At 38.7% G+C, this 12236-nt stretch overlaps 3 protein-coding genes across 6 annotated transcripts; 1 reads left to right on the forward strand and 2 right to left on the reverse strand.

The window, feature by feature from the left end:
• Positions 1 to 4: 4 nt before the first annotated feature.
• LOC9315789 (protein SSUH2 homolog) lies at positions 5 to 2265 on the reverse strand. 2 transcript variants are annotated; one of them, XM_021029138.1, is made up of 7 exons: positions 2117 to 2265; positions 1843 to 2037; positions 1549 to 1600; positions 1120 to 1451; positions 899 to 1040; positions 682 to 807; positions 5 to 603 (listed from the first exon to the last, which is right to left on the reverse strand). In XM_021029138.1, the coding sequence occupies exons 1-7, from the start codon at positions 2136 to 2138 to the stop codon at positions 219 to 221; spliced, it is 1254 nt and encodes a 417-aa protein (XP_020884797.1). In that variant the 5' UTR covers positions 2139 to 2265; the 3' UTR covers positions 5 to 218. The 2 variants fall into 2 exon arrangements, with proteins under 2 accessions (XP_020884797.1, XP_020884798.1); XM_021029139.1 differs by having other exon boundaries at positions 1843 to 2031; positions 2117 to 2264.
• A 1204-nt stretch (positions 2266 to 3469) lies between these two features.
• Positions 3470 to 6854, forward strand: LOC9317625 (neutral ceramidase). 2 transcript variants are annotated; one of them, XM_021029130.1, is made up of 9 exons: positions 3473 to 4028; positions 4138 to 4346; positions 4430 to 4759; positions 4865 to 5117; positions 5212 to 5482; positions 5566 to 5691; positions 5794 to 5857; positions 5952 to 6121; positions 6211 to 6854. In XM_021029130.1, exons 1-9 carry the CDS (start codon positions 3721 to 3723, stop codon positions 6757 to 6759), a joined length of 2280 nt encoding a protein of 759 aa, XP_020884789.1. In that variant the 5' UTR covers positions 3473 to 3720; the 3' UTR covers positions 6760 to 6854. The 2 variants fall into 2 exon arrangements, with proteins under 2 accessions (XP_020884788.1, XP_020884789.1); XM_021029129.1 differs by having other exon boundaries at positions 3470 to 4028; positions 4430 to 5117.
• On the reverse strand, positions 6830 to 12093 carry LOC9315790 (protein VACUOLELESS1). 2 transcript variants are annotated; one of them, XM_021029128.1, is made up of 17 exons: positions 11923 to 12093; positions 11391 to 11447; positions 10436 to 11294; positions 10028 to 10318; positions 9557 to 9696; positions 9384 to 9489; positions 9210 to 9302; positions 9011 to 9100; positions 8802 to 8915; positions 8561 to 8668; positions 8386 to 8459; positions 8247 to 8301; positions 7898 to 8079; positions 7689 to 7818; positions 7500 to 7602; positions 7257 to 7354; positions 6830 to 7165 (listed from the first exon to the last, which is right to left on the reverse strand). In XM_021029128.1, exons 3-17 carry the CDS (start codon positions 11276 to 11278, stop codon positions 7016 to 7018), a joined length of 2577 nt encoding a protein of 858 aa, XP_020884787.1. In that variant the 5' UTR covers positions 11279 to 11294; positions 11391 to 11447; positions 11923 to 12093; the 3' UTR covers positions 6830 to 7015. The 2 variants fall into 2 exon arrangements, with proteins under 2 accessions (XP_020884787.1, XP_002881559.1); XM_002881513.2 differs by lacking the exon at positions 11391 to 11447.
• Positions 12094 to 12236: the final 143 nt, after the last annotated feature.

Genomic DNA, 12236 nt, shown 5'->3' on the forward strand with positions numbered 1-12236 from the left:
TTTCTTTTTTTTGATAAAAACTTATTGACTTCATTTTGCACCATACAACAATTTAAAGCTCACAAAGGTCTAGAAATCCAGTCTGATTTTCTCTCTAAAGCTCTCAATCCACAATACAATACAATAGTATACAAACCGCATTTACTGCTCTGTATACAGGCATTCTTGTTTGTTTCTTTACACCCAAGTAGACAAGAAGAAAGATCAATTCTGGTTTTTCAAACCTTTAACCACTCAAGACAAGGACACAAACCCCAACAGAACCTTGCTGGGTAATAATCTTTCAAGTATATCTCTTTACCAAAACCGATTATGTAAAAGCTGAACGCTTTACCACGATCTTCCATGGTGACACGAGTGACAGGCACAACAGATATGGTGTGTCTCTCGCAGACCACATTCGCCGTCGGTGGAACTTCAGCTCTTAACGAGATTACTTCTGAGGAGAATCTGTTGAGGAAATATGAGTCTGCAAAGTAAGCCGGCGTGCACTGGTAAGCTTGTGTGTTGCAAAGCTGAACTCCTTCTGCTCTGTCAAATACTTCTTCTGGTACTGAACCAGCCCCTCTTGTTGCACTCACCTTTCGCTTCGACAAAGTCTTCCTGTCAAAGCCCGAAAACAAAAACCAAATCTTTAAATTGCCACTCAAAGCTATATGTCCTAAGAATTTGTAAACTTACCATCTTACAACTGCGATACTGCTTGTCAAAAGAGATCCAGTACTGTTACAAGTCTGACATTTGATTAACCCGCGAGATTGGCAAGTTGGGCAGGGAAGCTTTCCCTTACCGCTGCAGTTTGTGCATCTACGGAGAAAAGAGAGTTCTCTGTAATTAGAACCACATTTTTCATTTTGCAACCATCAAAGTATAAGTTGAGTTCTTGATATGAACTCACATTGTGTCAGACCCATCTTTATGAGCAACCAAACCTCTTCCATAGCAAGTGGAACACTTCAGCATCTGATTCTCCTTGTAAAATCCCGGCTCTCCATCGGCATTGCATGTTGGACATACTACATCCCCTCTTCCTGTGCAACCTGTAAGTCAATTATACAGAATCAGTCTCTAAAAGATTCAAATTGTCCTATTACTAATCATAGACATAAATATTGATACCCGTGCACTTCTCAACAGTCTCAGAATTAGGAACCGGAACTTGAGTTTCTTTATAAGGGACAAACAGAGTAGGAAATTGTGATCTCAGGTCCAATTTCCATAACTCCGGTTCAGATCCATGTTTCTTTCCATTGAAATCACCACCAGTGAAAGGCACTGTCTGTGTTAAAGCTTCCCTCTCCTCAATGAAAGTGTCAAGAGTTCCCACATAAACATTGCAGTCTTCAACAGCATGAATCTTCCACGTACGAGCAGGACGGCTTCCCCAACAGCAACGATGGCCAATATGATCAATAAGCAGCTCTCTTATTTCAATCTCATCAAGAAACTGCCTGTAGAAATTTACGAAAGTTCAACATATGTTTAAAAAGTAAGGGATAACAACCGCAATGAGATCAAAACAGTAGGAACCATTTTGATTGAACTTACCTTTGCAGTTCATGACCTGCTCCAGATGCACTCGGATAACCAATAGCTTGAGCTGTGAAACGCCAAGAAGATATCAGAAATGATGAAACTTTCACATTTGGAAGATCATAGGAAATGATGAAACTTTGACATTTCGAAGATCAAAAAACAAAAGCTAGAGAAAACAATCACCGAAAGTACCACTAAGAATCAAGACTCAAATAAAAGTTTGATACTTTCAATGAAAGCTGATCAAATAACTAAAGGTGTCAATACAAAATTTTGAAGGATCAGGAAAGATGGAAGGAGACTTACGAATGGGTAACGAAACAGGGGTCTTGATAACGGGAGGATAAAGAGACGGAGGATCAGAAGAAACAGCAGAAGCGGTACGGATTTCTTCGACGGTGACGCCAGCTCCGGCGAAGGAAGGGTTACGAGCAGATGAGCTATTTCTCTGCAGGTACTGGTATGAATCCAGCCTTTCGGATTCATTCGTTTTCTCTGATCCTAAATGAGAATTTCGACAATGAATCAGAGGACTCAAAGGAGATATACACAGAGGAGATGATAGGTTCATCTAAATTACCTGAAAGCAGAGGCTTATCCATGGATTACGAATATCTCTGTCTTCGCAATAAACCAACCCTGAGATAAATTAGAGATCTTTACGAAAACCAAGCTCAATTCGATCTTCTTCTCCGTGTGAGATAAATTTCATTACAAGAAACAGAGAGACAGAGTTCGAGTTTTCTTATCGGGTCGGGTCAGGATAGAACCGGGTCCTCATATTTGCCACGTGTGAAACCGTTGAGGATTTTACCCACTATGGATTTTTGTTAAGTACGTAAGCTAAAAAGATTCACGGAAATTATTGCGCGTTTTGGTCAAGTCTTTACGGAGACAACTAACACTTACACATGGATGCTTAAGTCCTATAGATCACATGCGGCATATCGGCAACAAAATCTTTTTTCTTGTTTTCATATTTAAATCACTCAATATAAACTTCATTTACAACTTGTTTCAATATCAACGATTCCAAAATTTGTCGTTGATTATTATAGTTGACCTGGAAAACATAACATCATCTCTGTTTGTCTAGTACGTTACATGTATTTAGGAGTGGACACAAAATGGATTTTTTGGTGTTCTGTCCGGATCAACATATATCTAGATTTGTGTATCAATTTGATTCATTATGCAATTTTACAACTTCATATGAAAAAATTATTATAAGACGCTACTGATCTCACCTCACGTATGCTTAAGCACAATATTGGTGTATGTTTTCTTTTTTTTTCTAGTGTAGAGATGTCTTTTCCTACAAATCTCATGAATATGCATGACTCTTGTTCTCTTAATCTCTCCTAATACATTTTCTCGTCTCTATGAGAACTTTTCGATCTGTTGTCTTCTGTTGACATATATAAGATTAGCAATTTCTTAAACCAAATAAACATTACAAAAGAAAAGAAGAAGAATTTGATTAGTTTTCAAATTAACAAAAGTTTGGACGTTTTAAGAAGAAAATAATAATTTAAAGGTCATAAAATATCTGATTGAAGAAAATAGAATTGCTGAAGATTTTTTTTTTCCAGCTCTAAAACCCAATTCCTAAATCCCTTTTCATTTAGAAAAATATATACATTTGGTATTTAATCTTAAATGAATTTATTATCTCACTCCAAATGTATATATTTTTCCTAAGAGTATGTAAATAAGTTATCCTAGGAGTATGTTAAATAAGTTAAGACATTTTTTGTGTCTTTTTCTTAATATAGACAAAATAAAGACACTTATCCTAAATTAATAAGAGTCAAATGGAGAAATAATGATGAAGGAATGAAGCTCTCAATAACGAAAAACACCTGTCAAAAAGTTATATAAATAATGTTAGAGAAATTGGGTGAGAATGCAGACTAATAAAAATATATATTTTGAGGCGGTTTAATGTGAATTGATGAGTAGACACAGAGTTTGGTTTGGTAATGGTCGCAACAAGCGAAGAGCACTAACTACCGACAACCACTCGCGTCCACATTTGAATTTTCCACATTCCCCCACTCACGCTTTTAGCTCTTTCTCAATCTTTCATGGCGGATTCTCTCTTCCTTCTCCTTCTCGTGTGATTCTGATTCTCCTCTCTAAGATCCGTATCTCTTACTCTCCCTTCTCAAGCTCACTTCAACCATGGCCGCTTCACTACCATTGTTTCAGCTTCTACTCTTTCTTCTTCTTCTTCTTTCAAGAACGCGTTTTTCATCTTCAGAGTACTTAATCGGAGTCGGAAGCTATGACATCACTGGTCCTGCTGCTGATGTCAACATGATGGGCTACGCAAACTCCGATCAAATCGCTTCCGGTATTCATTTCCGGTTACGAGCTCGTGCCTTCATCGTCGCTGAGCCTCAAGGTAACCGCGTCGCGTTTGTCAATCTCGACGCTTGTATGGCTTCTCAAATCGTCACAATCAAAGTTCTTGAGCGTCTCAAAGCAAGGTACATAAATATAGCTTCTAGAATCTTCGGATTATCTAAAGATTTGACCTTTGAGAAGAGTGTTAGTGGAATTAGTGCTTAATCCATTAGAATGGTTAATTAATTTTAGGTATGGTGAGCTTTACACAGAGAAGAATGTAGCAATAAGTGGAATTCATACGCATGCTGGTCCAGGAGGATATCTTCAATACGTCACATATATTGTGACGTCTCTTGGATTTGTTCGTCAATCTTTTGATGTCGTCGTTAACGGCATTGAGCAAAGCATTGTCCAAGCTCATGAAAGTCTCCGTCCTGGTTCTGCTTTTGTTAACAAAGGTAAAGTTACAATCTTTTCTTTGTCTGTTTGATGAGAATTCTTGTGTTTGTTAAACTATTATGTGTGTGTGATGATTTAATAGGGGATCTTTTGGATGCTGGTGTGAATCGAAGTCCGAGTTCTTATCTCAACAATCCTGCAGCTGAAAGGAGTAAATATAAGTATGACGTTGATAAAGAAATGACGCTTGTTAAGTTTGTTGATTCTCAGTTTGGACCTATTGGTAGTTTTAACTGGTTTGCTACTCATGGGACTTCCATGAGCCGGACTAACTCGTTGATTAGTGGAGATAATAAAGGCGCTGCAGCGCGGTTTATGGAGGATTGGTTTGAGAATGCACAGAAGAATTCTGATAGTTTAAGAAATATCCCTCGGAGAGTATCAAGCATTGTTTCTGATTTCAGTAGAAACCGTGAGTCAAATCCTTTCCTTGAGTTACCTAATGTAGCAATTCTCTACATTGCAGTTGCAGCGAGACTGATGTGGAAAGTTATGGTTTTGTTTTTGTTTGTTTCAGAGAGTAGACTTTTGGATATTGCAGCTACTTATAAGTCCTCTAGAGGACATTCTGTGGATAAGTCCCTTGATGTTAAAACCCGAGTAAGAAACACTTCGAAGCGTAAATTTGTCTCTGCCTTCTGTCAATCAAACTGTGGTGACGTGAGTCCAAATACTCTTGGTACATTTTGCATTGACACTGGACTGCCTTGTGATTTCAATCATAGTACTTGCAATGGAAAGAACGAGTTGTGCTATGGCCGTGGTCCGGGGTATATACTGCTTCATGATATCTTATGTTTTTTCTGTGTGTCCAATTCTATGTTTTTGCACATTGTGATTGATGTTCTACCTTTTTTTTGGTAGCTACCCTGATGAATTTGAGAGTACACGTATCATTGGAGAAAAGCAATTCAAAATGGCAGTGGAACTTTTTAATAAAGCTACAGAGAAGCTGCAGGGAAAAATTGGTTACCAACATGCGTATCTAGATTTCTCAAATCTTGATGTCACAGTTCCTAAAGCAGGCGGCAGCTCTGAGACAGTTAAAACATGTCCAGCTGCAATGGGGTTTGGTTTTGCTGCTGGAACAACTGATGGTCCAGGTGCTTTTGATTTCAAACAAGGAGATGATAAGGTACTTAAGCAAAAGCTTTTCAAATATCCTCTTGTTATCTCTCTTTGAATCTTTCTCTTACGAAAAGAATGTCTTGTTTTAAGGGTAATGTGTTTTGGAGACTAGTGAGGAATGTGTTGAGAACTCCTGGTCCAGAACAGGTCCAATGCCAAAAACCAAAACCCATTTTACTTGACACTGGTGAGATGAAAGAACCATATGACTGGGCGGTGAGTGGCTCCATTCTCTGTTTCCTTATAACTGGTCAAAGATTTGACATCTTAGTGTACTGAGTCTATATAGTCTAAGAGTTCATTATATGAACTGTGCAGCCTTCAATTCTTCCGATTCAGATACTTCGCGTTGGCCAATTAGTCATCCTCAGTGTCCCCGGAGGTAAATCAATGAGACTTTCTCTTCCTCATTAGGATCAAAACTTCGGTTTGCCGGTTTGGTTTTGTTCAGTTTTTGAATCTCTTATTGGATCCAGAATTCACAACAATGGCTGGAAGACGTCTCCGTGATGCTATCAAGTCTTTTCTCATCTCTTTGGACCCCAAGGAATTCAGCAACAACATGCATGTCGTAATCGCAGGTCTCACCAACACCTATTCTCAGTACATCGCCACTTTCGAAGAGTACGAGGTTCAAAGATACGAGGTTTGTAAAACACACTATCTTTCTTGATTCAGCTTTGTCTATATGTCACGCTACTGTCTATAACTCACCAGCTTTTCTTGTTTTCGTAGGGAGCTTCAACTCTATACGGACCACACACACTCACTGCTTATATCCAAGAGTTCAAGAAACTAGCCACAGCTTTGGTTAACGGTCTAACACTCCCACGTGGTCCGCAACCGCCTGACCTTTTAGACAAACAGATTAGTTTACTATCCCCTGTAGTCGTAGACTCGACTCCTCTAGGAGTCAAATTCGGTGACGTCAAAGCTGATGTACCTCCAAAGTCAACTTTCAGGAGAGGTCAACAAGTTAACGCAACGTTTTGGTCGGGATGTCCTCGAAACGATTTGATGACGGAAGGATCATTCGCTGTGGTGGAGACGCTGCGTGAGGGAGGGAAATGGGTTCCAGTGTACGATGACGATGACTTCAGTTTGAAGTTTAAGTGGTCAAGACCGGCAAAGCTAAGCTCGGAGAGCCAAGCCACGATTGAGTGGAGGGTACCGGAATCTGCGGTAGCGGGAGTTTATAGAATAAGACATTATGGAGCTTCTAAGTCCTTGTTTGGATCCATTAGTAGCTTCTCTGGTTCTTCTAGCGCCTTTGTAGTTGTATGACATACTATTATATACTACTATTTGACTAAACATGTCACTGTATGGTGTATACTTTATGAAATAAAAAGAGAAGAAAAGAGATTTGATTTGAATTATGAAGGTGATGAATAAACGTTACATATGCTACACACAACAGCAATTGGATGATGTTATTTTATTTAGTTATCTCACTAGTACAATTTTACACACTTCTCTTGTGAGTTTTGTTACAATCAAACAAAATTCTCCATCTCACTGCAACTTTCAGGACTTTAAGCTAGGAGGCTCCTTGGAAAGGCATTTTCAAGGTATCGAAAATAGCATTCTGTACAAACGTCTTCCTGAATCTCTCAAGCAATTCTCCTCCATCATTTGCCTGAGCTGCTGCATCAGCCGCTTCCTTTGCCATTCCAATACGAGCATAAGCCTGAGATGCCACACATAAAACTCACACTAAAGGGTTTGGATAGATTTTAAAAATATCTAATCCAAGTACATGTTTCATATGCAGGACATACCTCGCCTCTTTCGACAAGATCTGATAGTTTAGGGATGTATTTTAGAGCTTCCGCTTTCTCATCTGCGTCAATGCATGCCTCCACAAATGGACGGAACCCTTTATGATATATATGCCAGTTAAAACATGAGATAACTCGAAATGAATTTACCTACTGTCTCAGTCTTAACATCAGCGTAGTAGATGATGCAACTGATATACAGATGGGAACATTGTAATCATTAGAGAAGCTGTGTAAGATTACCCATTGGTGGTCTCTTTTCCTTTGAAAACTTTTCAAGCGCTGCCCAGTCTTTGATTGTAGCCAGAGCAAATGCTTTAAGCCAATACCATCTTTTATCACTGACCTGAAAATTCAAACGGCACTGTGGTGAAGATCACGTTCTTACAATCATCCATTGCACAAAAGGGGAGAACAAAATCCAATTAAAACCTTGAATTCTGTCTTCACTTTTATTGCAGCACGATTATTACCCAGTACAATACATGTGCGTATAGTATCATTGATGCTTGAATCAACAAAGATAGCCTGCTTTGTACTAGCTTCTAGCTCATGTTGTATCCTAAAACACGTAACCAAAAAAGATCATGAGACAAAGAGCAAAGAAATAATGAAAATCAAGTTTGGCTTGCAACTATTACTTCAGGAGTTTTGCATGCTCCTCAGCAGCCTTAGACTCGAAAGTGTGTTCCTTTGTCTGGGAGAAAAGGTTTCTGGCCTTCTCTATTAGTTTTATACGCGGACCGTGCAGCGGGGATCCTTTGCTAGCCATTGGGTTTTTACCCATATCCCATGATTCTTTCCATAAAAGAAAAGCTACCTCCTGAAACAACCACAAGAATTCAAGCTTAACAGCTGTTTATGTACACGAACAGCATCTATTTGATGGTCAACTTCAGCGTTTACAGGAAAATACAATTAAAAAATTGGCCCAAGTTAGCTTCTGAACTAAGAGTATAAATCAAGGGAAAACGTGATCATGAAACGTACATGAATCTGGCCCGTAGATAAGAAAAAATCCTTCAGAAATTCATGTTTATGACACCTACAACAGTAAAAATTTATAATATCGTTCATAAACTACAAAGTTTTGCATAAATCAAGTATAGTAGATAGAAGATTTTCCTACCGTGCATAAGCTACAAATAGATCACGTGCCAAAACTCTTCCTTGGATCATCGCAAAGAATTCCAAAGGAGGCCTCTGGTCAACCCCACAAATTAAAATCAGTTAGCTCTTGTTTCTTAGCACAACATACAGATTTCTAGTTAATAGTTTAAAAGCACTAAAAAAGAGTCATATACCTTTTGCCATATATGAAATATGACCAGATAAACCAGGTCGGTGTCACCGCTCTCAGTTGCTTTCACTAAAGCAGTGTCTTCCTCCCCAATGCTTAATAAAAGAGGTACCTAGAATTACAGAAAGTGATCACGAAACATGAGAAGCTAAGTTTTTACACAAATTATTACCGTGAAAATATGAATGTCTTTTACTTCTGCATAAAGAACCCCAACGAGAGGTAGTCATCTTAGATAGACAAACCTGTTTCGTGGAGCGTGGTTCGTGTTCAACTAGCATTGCAGCTAACTTTCGACGGCCACAGTTATCAGCATGAGTGGCCACTGCAGCATAAGATATTCCTTTGCATAGTTGGAGCTGAAATTCAATGACATCAATCCTTCTAAGTCCATGAGTTTCCTCCATCTCAATATATATATCTTGCAAAGACTTATATATACTAGAATTTGAACCTTATCAAGTAAAATTTCAAGAAGATGAGAATCTGGAGTTGATGGTGAAGCAGTTATCTTTGCACATGCCCAATGCATTATCACCACTTCCTATATGACGCCAACAATAGAAAACCATTAATCACCCTAAGGCTAGACAGGAAAATATTGGAGATAGAGGAATGCGTCACAGGGACAAATAAAGCAACCTCTGACTTACTTTATTCATATCTAAGTACTCAGATATCCGCAGAGCAAGAAGGTGGCAATGAGCGTTAATAAGGCGACTAATCAAAACCATTGGTGTCAGTAACTGCACGCCAGATAAATTTTATGAGGAAAAGGGTAGCTGAAAATGTTTCTTTATAGAGACAATCATATAAACTGCAAAAACCTTGTACTGCTGAATGCTAAGAGGTATGCCAATAGCAGGATCACGAACCGCATTTAGAACCCGTAACGTTCTACAAGTCTCTTGGACACGTTCACGCTGAAAATTGCTGTTGCAGCTCACTGAGCGTTAGTCTCAGAAATTAGATTACTCAAAGTCAATTCTATTAGACTAACCTGCAGAAAGCTTGTCCATAGCTTGCCGCTCGTAAAAGAGCCCTCTGACGAGTTACATCAAATTCATGGCCAGCGGCATCAATACAGGATTCAACAGCCTCAGACAGTGATGAACGAATTAATCTCAAATTTTCATCTGCCTAACAGAAAGAAGAGCAAATCAACTTCCTCACCCAAATCTAGGAATAGTAATTATATGACATTCTTCTCAAATCATTCCATTTTTTCAGTAAGAACACCACATTCGTTCTAAACCTAAATTCATCCCTGAATATCCAATATATACAACAGCAGGAATAACTGAGACACTAAAGCTTGAATATGAAGGAATCACATCATAATGCACAACATCTCCTACAGAACACCATTAAGATGCTTATCCTTTTTATTGTCCACGGTAATAAACCTACCTTAGCACTTCGCCTGTCAAAATGATCCAAAGCTTTTTATTGTCTACAGTAATAAACCTACCTTAGCACTTCGCCTGTCAAAATGATCCAAAGCATCATATAGCAAAGCTGCAGGTGAGGTGCTTCCAATCTTAAAGATTGACTCGGTAGAATCAGGTACTCTTTGCAGAAATTCAAGGCTCGTGTTAGATAATATTCTCACTCCATCGCATTCTGGGATAAGAATTACAGGTTCATCATAGAAATAGTGAACTGGGTCTCCTACAGGACCCACCATCATTAAATCTTCATCCCAATAGAGCAGAACGCTATCCATTCCACACCAAGCCATTTGCTGCGGAGGAAGGGCTGACTAGAAAAGTATGCGATTAAAGACACAGTTAAGTCACCATACTACAGAACGACAAGCAATTTTTATTATACTGTCTATAAGGAAGAACCAAGTATCTGAAGAAGCAATGATGCATACCTCACAACAGTAGTCAATAGCAATTTGTTTTGTTTCCATGTCAACAACAACAATCCGGCCATCATGAGTGAAGAGTGTTAGAAATTTTCCATTAGGTGATACAATCATCTTCTGGACCACTCCAATCAAATTCCCAGAATCATCATTCTGCATCTCAGAGTCTTCAACACTAGGCTCATCAAACCTAATAGTTTGAACCATGTCCTCCTCCACAACAAAAATATCATCGCCAACTGCTACTAACACCTCAGCAATCCCAGACATTGTGTACTTAGGTTCCCTCACAGTCAAGCAAATTGGCTGAAGCAGATCATCTTCTGCTAACCCCGGTACATCAGGCAACTTAGAAGGCTTCATTGTCTTGAAATCGAAGATACAGACCAACTGCCCTCCTTCTGTCAAGCAGACAACACCATTTCCCCAGAAGACACACTCCACCACATTCTGCTCAAAGCACTCCTTGCCCATTGACATATTGGGCTCAATGAGCTCAGCGTGGATGTTATAACGATAAATAGTGCCATCTTGGACAATGCAAATTAGTGTCTGATCATCTGACCAGGACATTCCGATCAGACGTCCCCCGGGATGCTTCCAGACCGTCTCAGAGAGAAGTATACCTGCTGAATTAAAGATGCGGAGCTTTCTTAGAGCAGATTCAGCATATAGTTGGACAATCTTCGAGTCATCTCGAATAACTGCAATTGGCCCACCAAATGAAGCACACGCCACCTTGTTACGACTCAAATCTACATGTTTCCATTTCATTTGGTATATCTCAGGCTTCCTATAATATCGATCATAGAGAAGTTGCCATTCCGCAGCAACAGACACGTTTGCCATCTTATTTCGTCAGGACCTGCAGAATAATCAAAAGAGCCAGGATCATTGATTTGGTTATGGAAACAAAGAAACACATATCTAAAGGAGTAATAAGCCCCCAAAACATTGTTACCCATTTTACAAATCCAAAAGAAACTGAGCAATTCTTTCCAATGACTGCAAATCCATACTGCATAACAAATTTGAATTACATCAACATAAAGTCATAGCTAAGTCTTAAATGTCCTTAAAATAAAGGCACTCGTCTAGATTCATAGTCTTAGCTAAATTCGCAGTAAGACATAAAATTGTCATAAATAAACATCAGAAATTAGAATGATTCTTCAAAATTAGGACTAAACATAGACGCAGATCAACCTAGAGTGGATGATTGACCCACAACACACAAAATATCAACGTCACCTAATTAAGATCAAATACTAGTTGGATTTGAGTATTACCAAAGCTAATTAAGATCAAATACATACATGAATCTGTAAAAGTAAAATCTAATACGAACCAAAATCTAACACCAACTCAAACCCACAAAAATCTAACACGAACCCACCAAAATCCGTCAATAAAAACGCCAACCCAGATCGCTATTTCGATATTGTGACGAAAAAAGGAGTAGAATCAAAGAAAAAGAAGAACAAAAACTTCACCTTTAGGGATTGAAAAATTAGGGTTGCTGCTCCTTCACCAAGCTCTGGAAGTTTCTCTTTATAGTCAGATCAATCCTTTGAATTCTTCAACTCTTATGGCTTCAGAGAAGAAATCAAAGAAGAAGTGGAGCGTTTGGGAGAAAGAAGAAGAGAGAAAAAAAAATTTGGAAGACAAGGAATAATAAAAAGTGTAATAGGGCCAACTCTATTTTAGCCCATAACAATTTAAGTATAACCCTGAAATTTTGAGGGCCTCTTTTAATAAAAACAATCTGTTAAGCTTTCTTATATGTTTAGGGATTTTAAAAAAAGTG

This window comes from Arabidopsis lyrata (assembly GCF_000004255.2).
Source record: "Arabidopsis lyrata subsp. lyrata unplaced genomic scaffold ARALYscaffold_4, whole genome shotgun sequence".
NCBI lineage: Eukaryota > Viridiplantae > Streptophyta > Magnoliopsida > Brassicales > Brassicaceae > Arabidopsis > Arabidopsis lyrata.

Bases quoted from the DNA above. Each gene is read 5' to 3' on its own strand.
- LOC9317625 (XM_021029129.1), top strand. From the start codon at position 3,721: ATGGCCGCTTCACTACCATTGTTTCAGCTTCTACTCTTTCTTCTTCTT. The intron at 5,118-5,211 runs GTATATACTGCT...TTTTTTTGGTAG, and splicing joins TGCTATGGCCGTGGTCCGGG to CTACCCTGATGAATTTGAGA. The intron at 6,122-6,210 runs GTTTGTAAAACA...TTGTTTTCGTAG, and splicing joins ACGAGGTTCAAAGATACGAG to GGAGCTTCAACTCTATACGG.
- LOC9315789 (XM_021029138.1), bottom strand. From the start codon at position 2,138: ATGGATAAGCCTCTGCTTTCAG. The intron at 2,038-2,116 runs GTAATTTAGATG...ATTCTCATTTAG, and splicing joins GGATAAGCCTCTGCTTTCAG to GATCAGAGAAAACGAATGAA. The intron at 1,601-1,842 runs GTAAGTCTCCTT...GGCGTTTCACAG, and splicing joins CCCTGTTTCGTTACCCATTC to CTCAAGCTATTGGTTATCCG.
- LOC9315790 (XM_002881513.2), bottom strand. From the start codon at position 11,278: ATGGCAAACGTGTCTGTTGCTGCGGAATGGCAACTTCTCTATGATCGA. The intron at 9,697-10,027 runs GTAGGTTTATTA...TCTTTCTGTTAG, and splicing joins TTGACAGGCGAAGTGCTAAG to GCAGATGAAAATTTGAGATT. The intron at 7,819-7,897 runs GTAATAGTTGCA...TACGTGTTTTAG, and splicing joins GAGCATGCAAAACTCCTGAA to GATACAACATGAGCTAGAAG.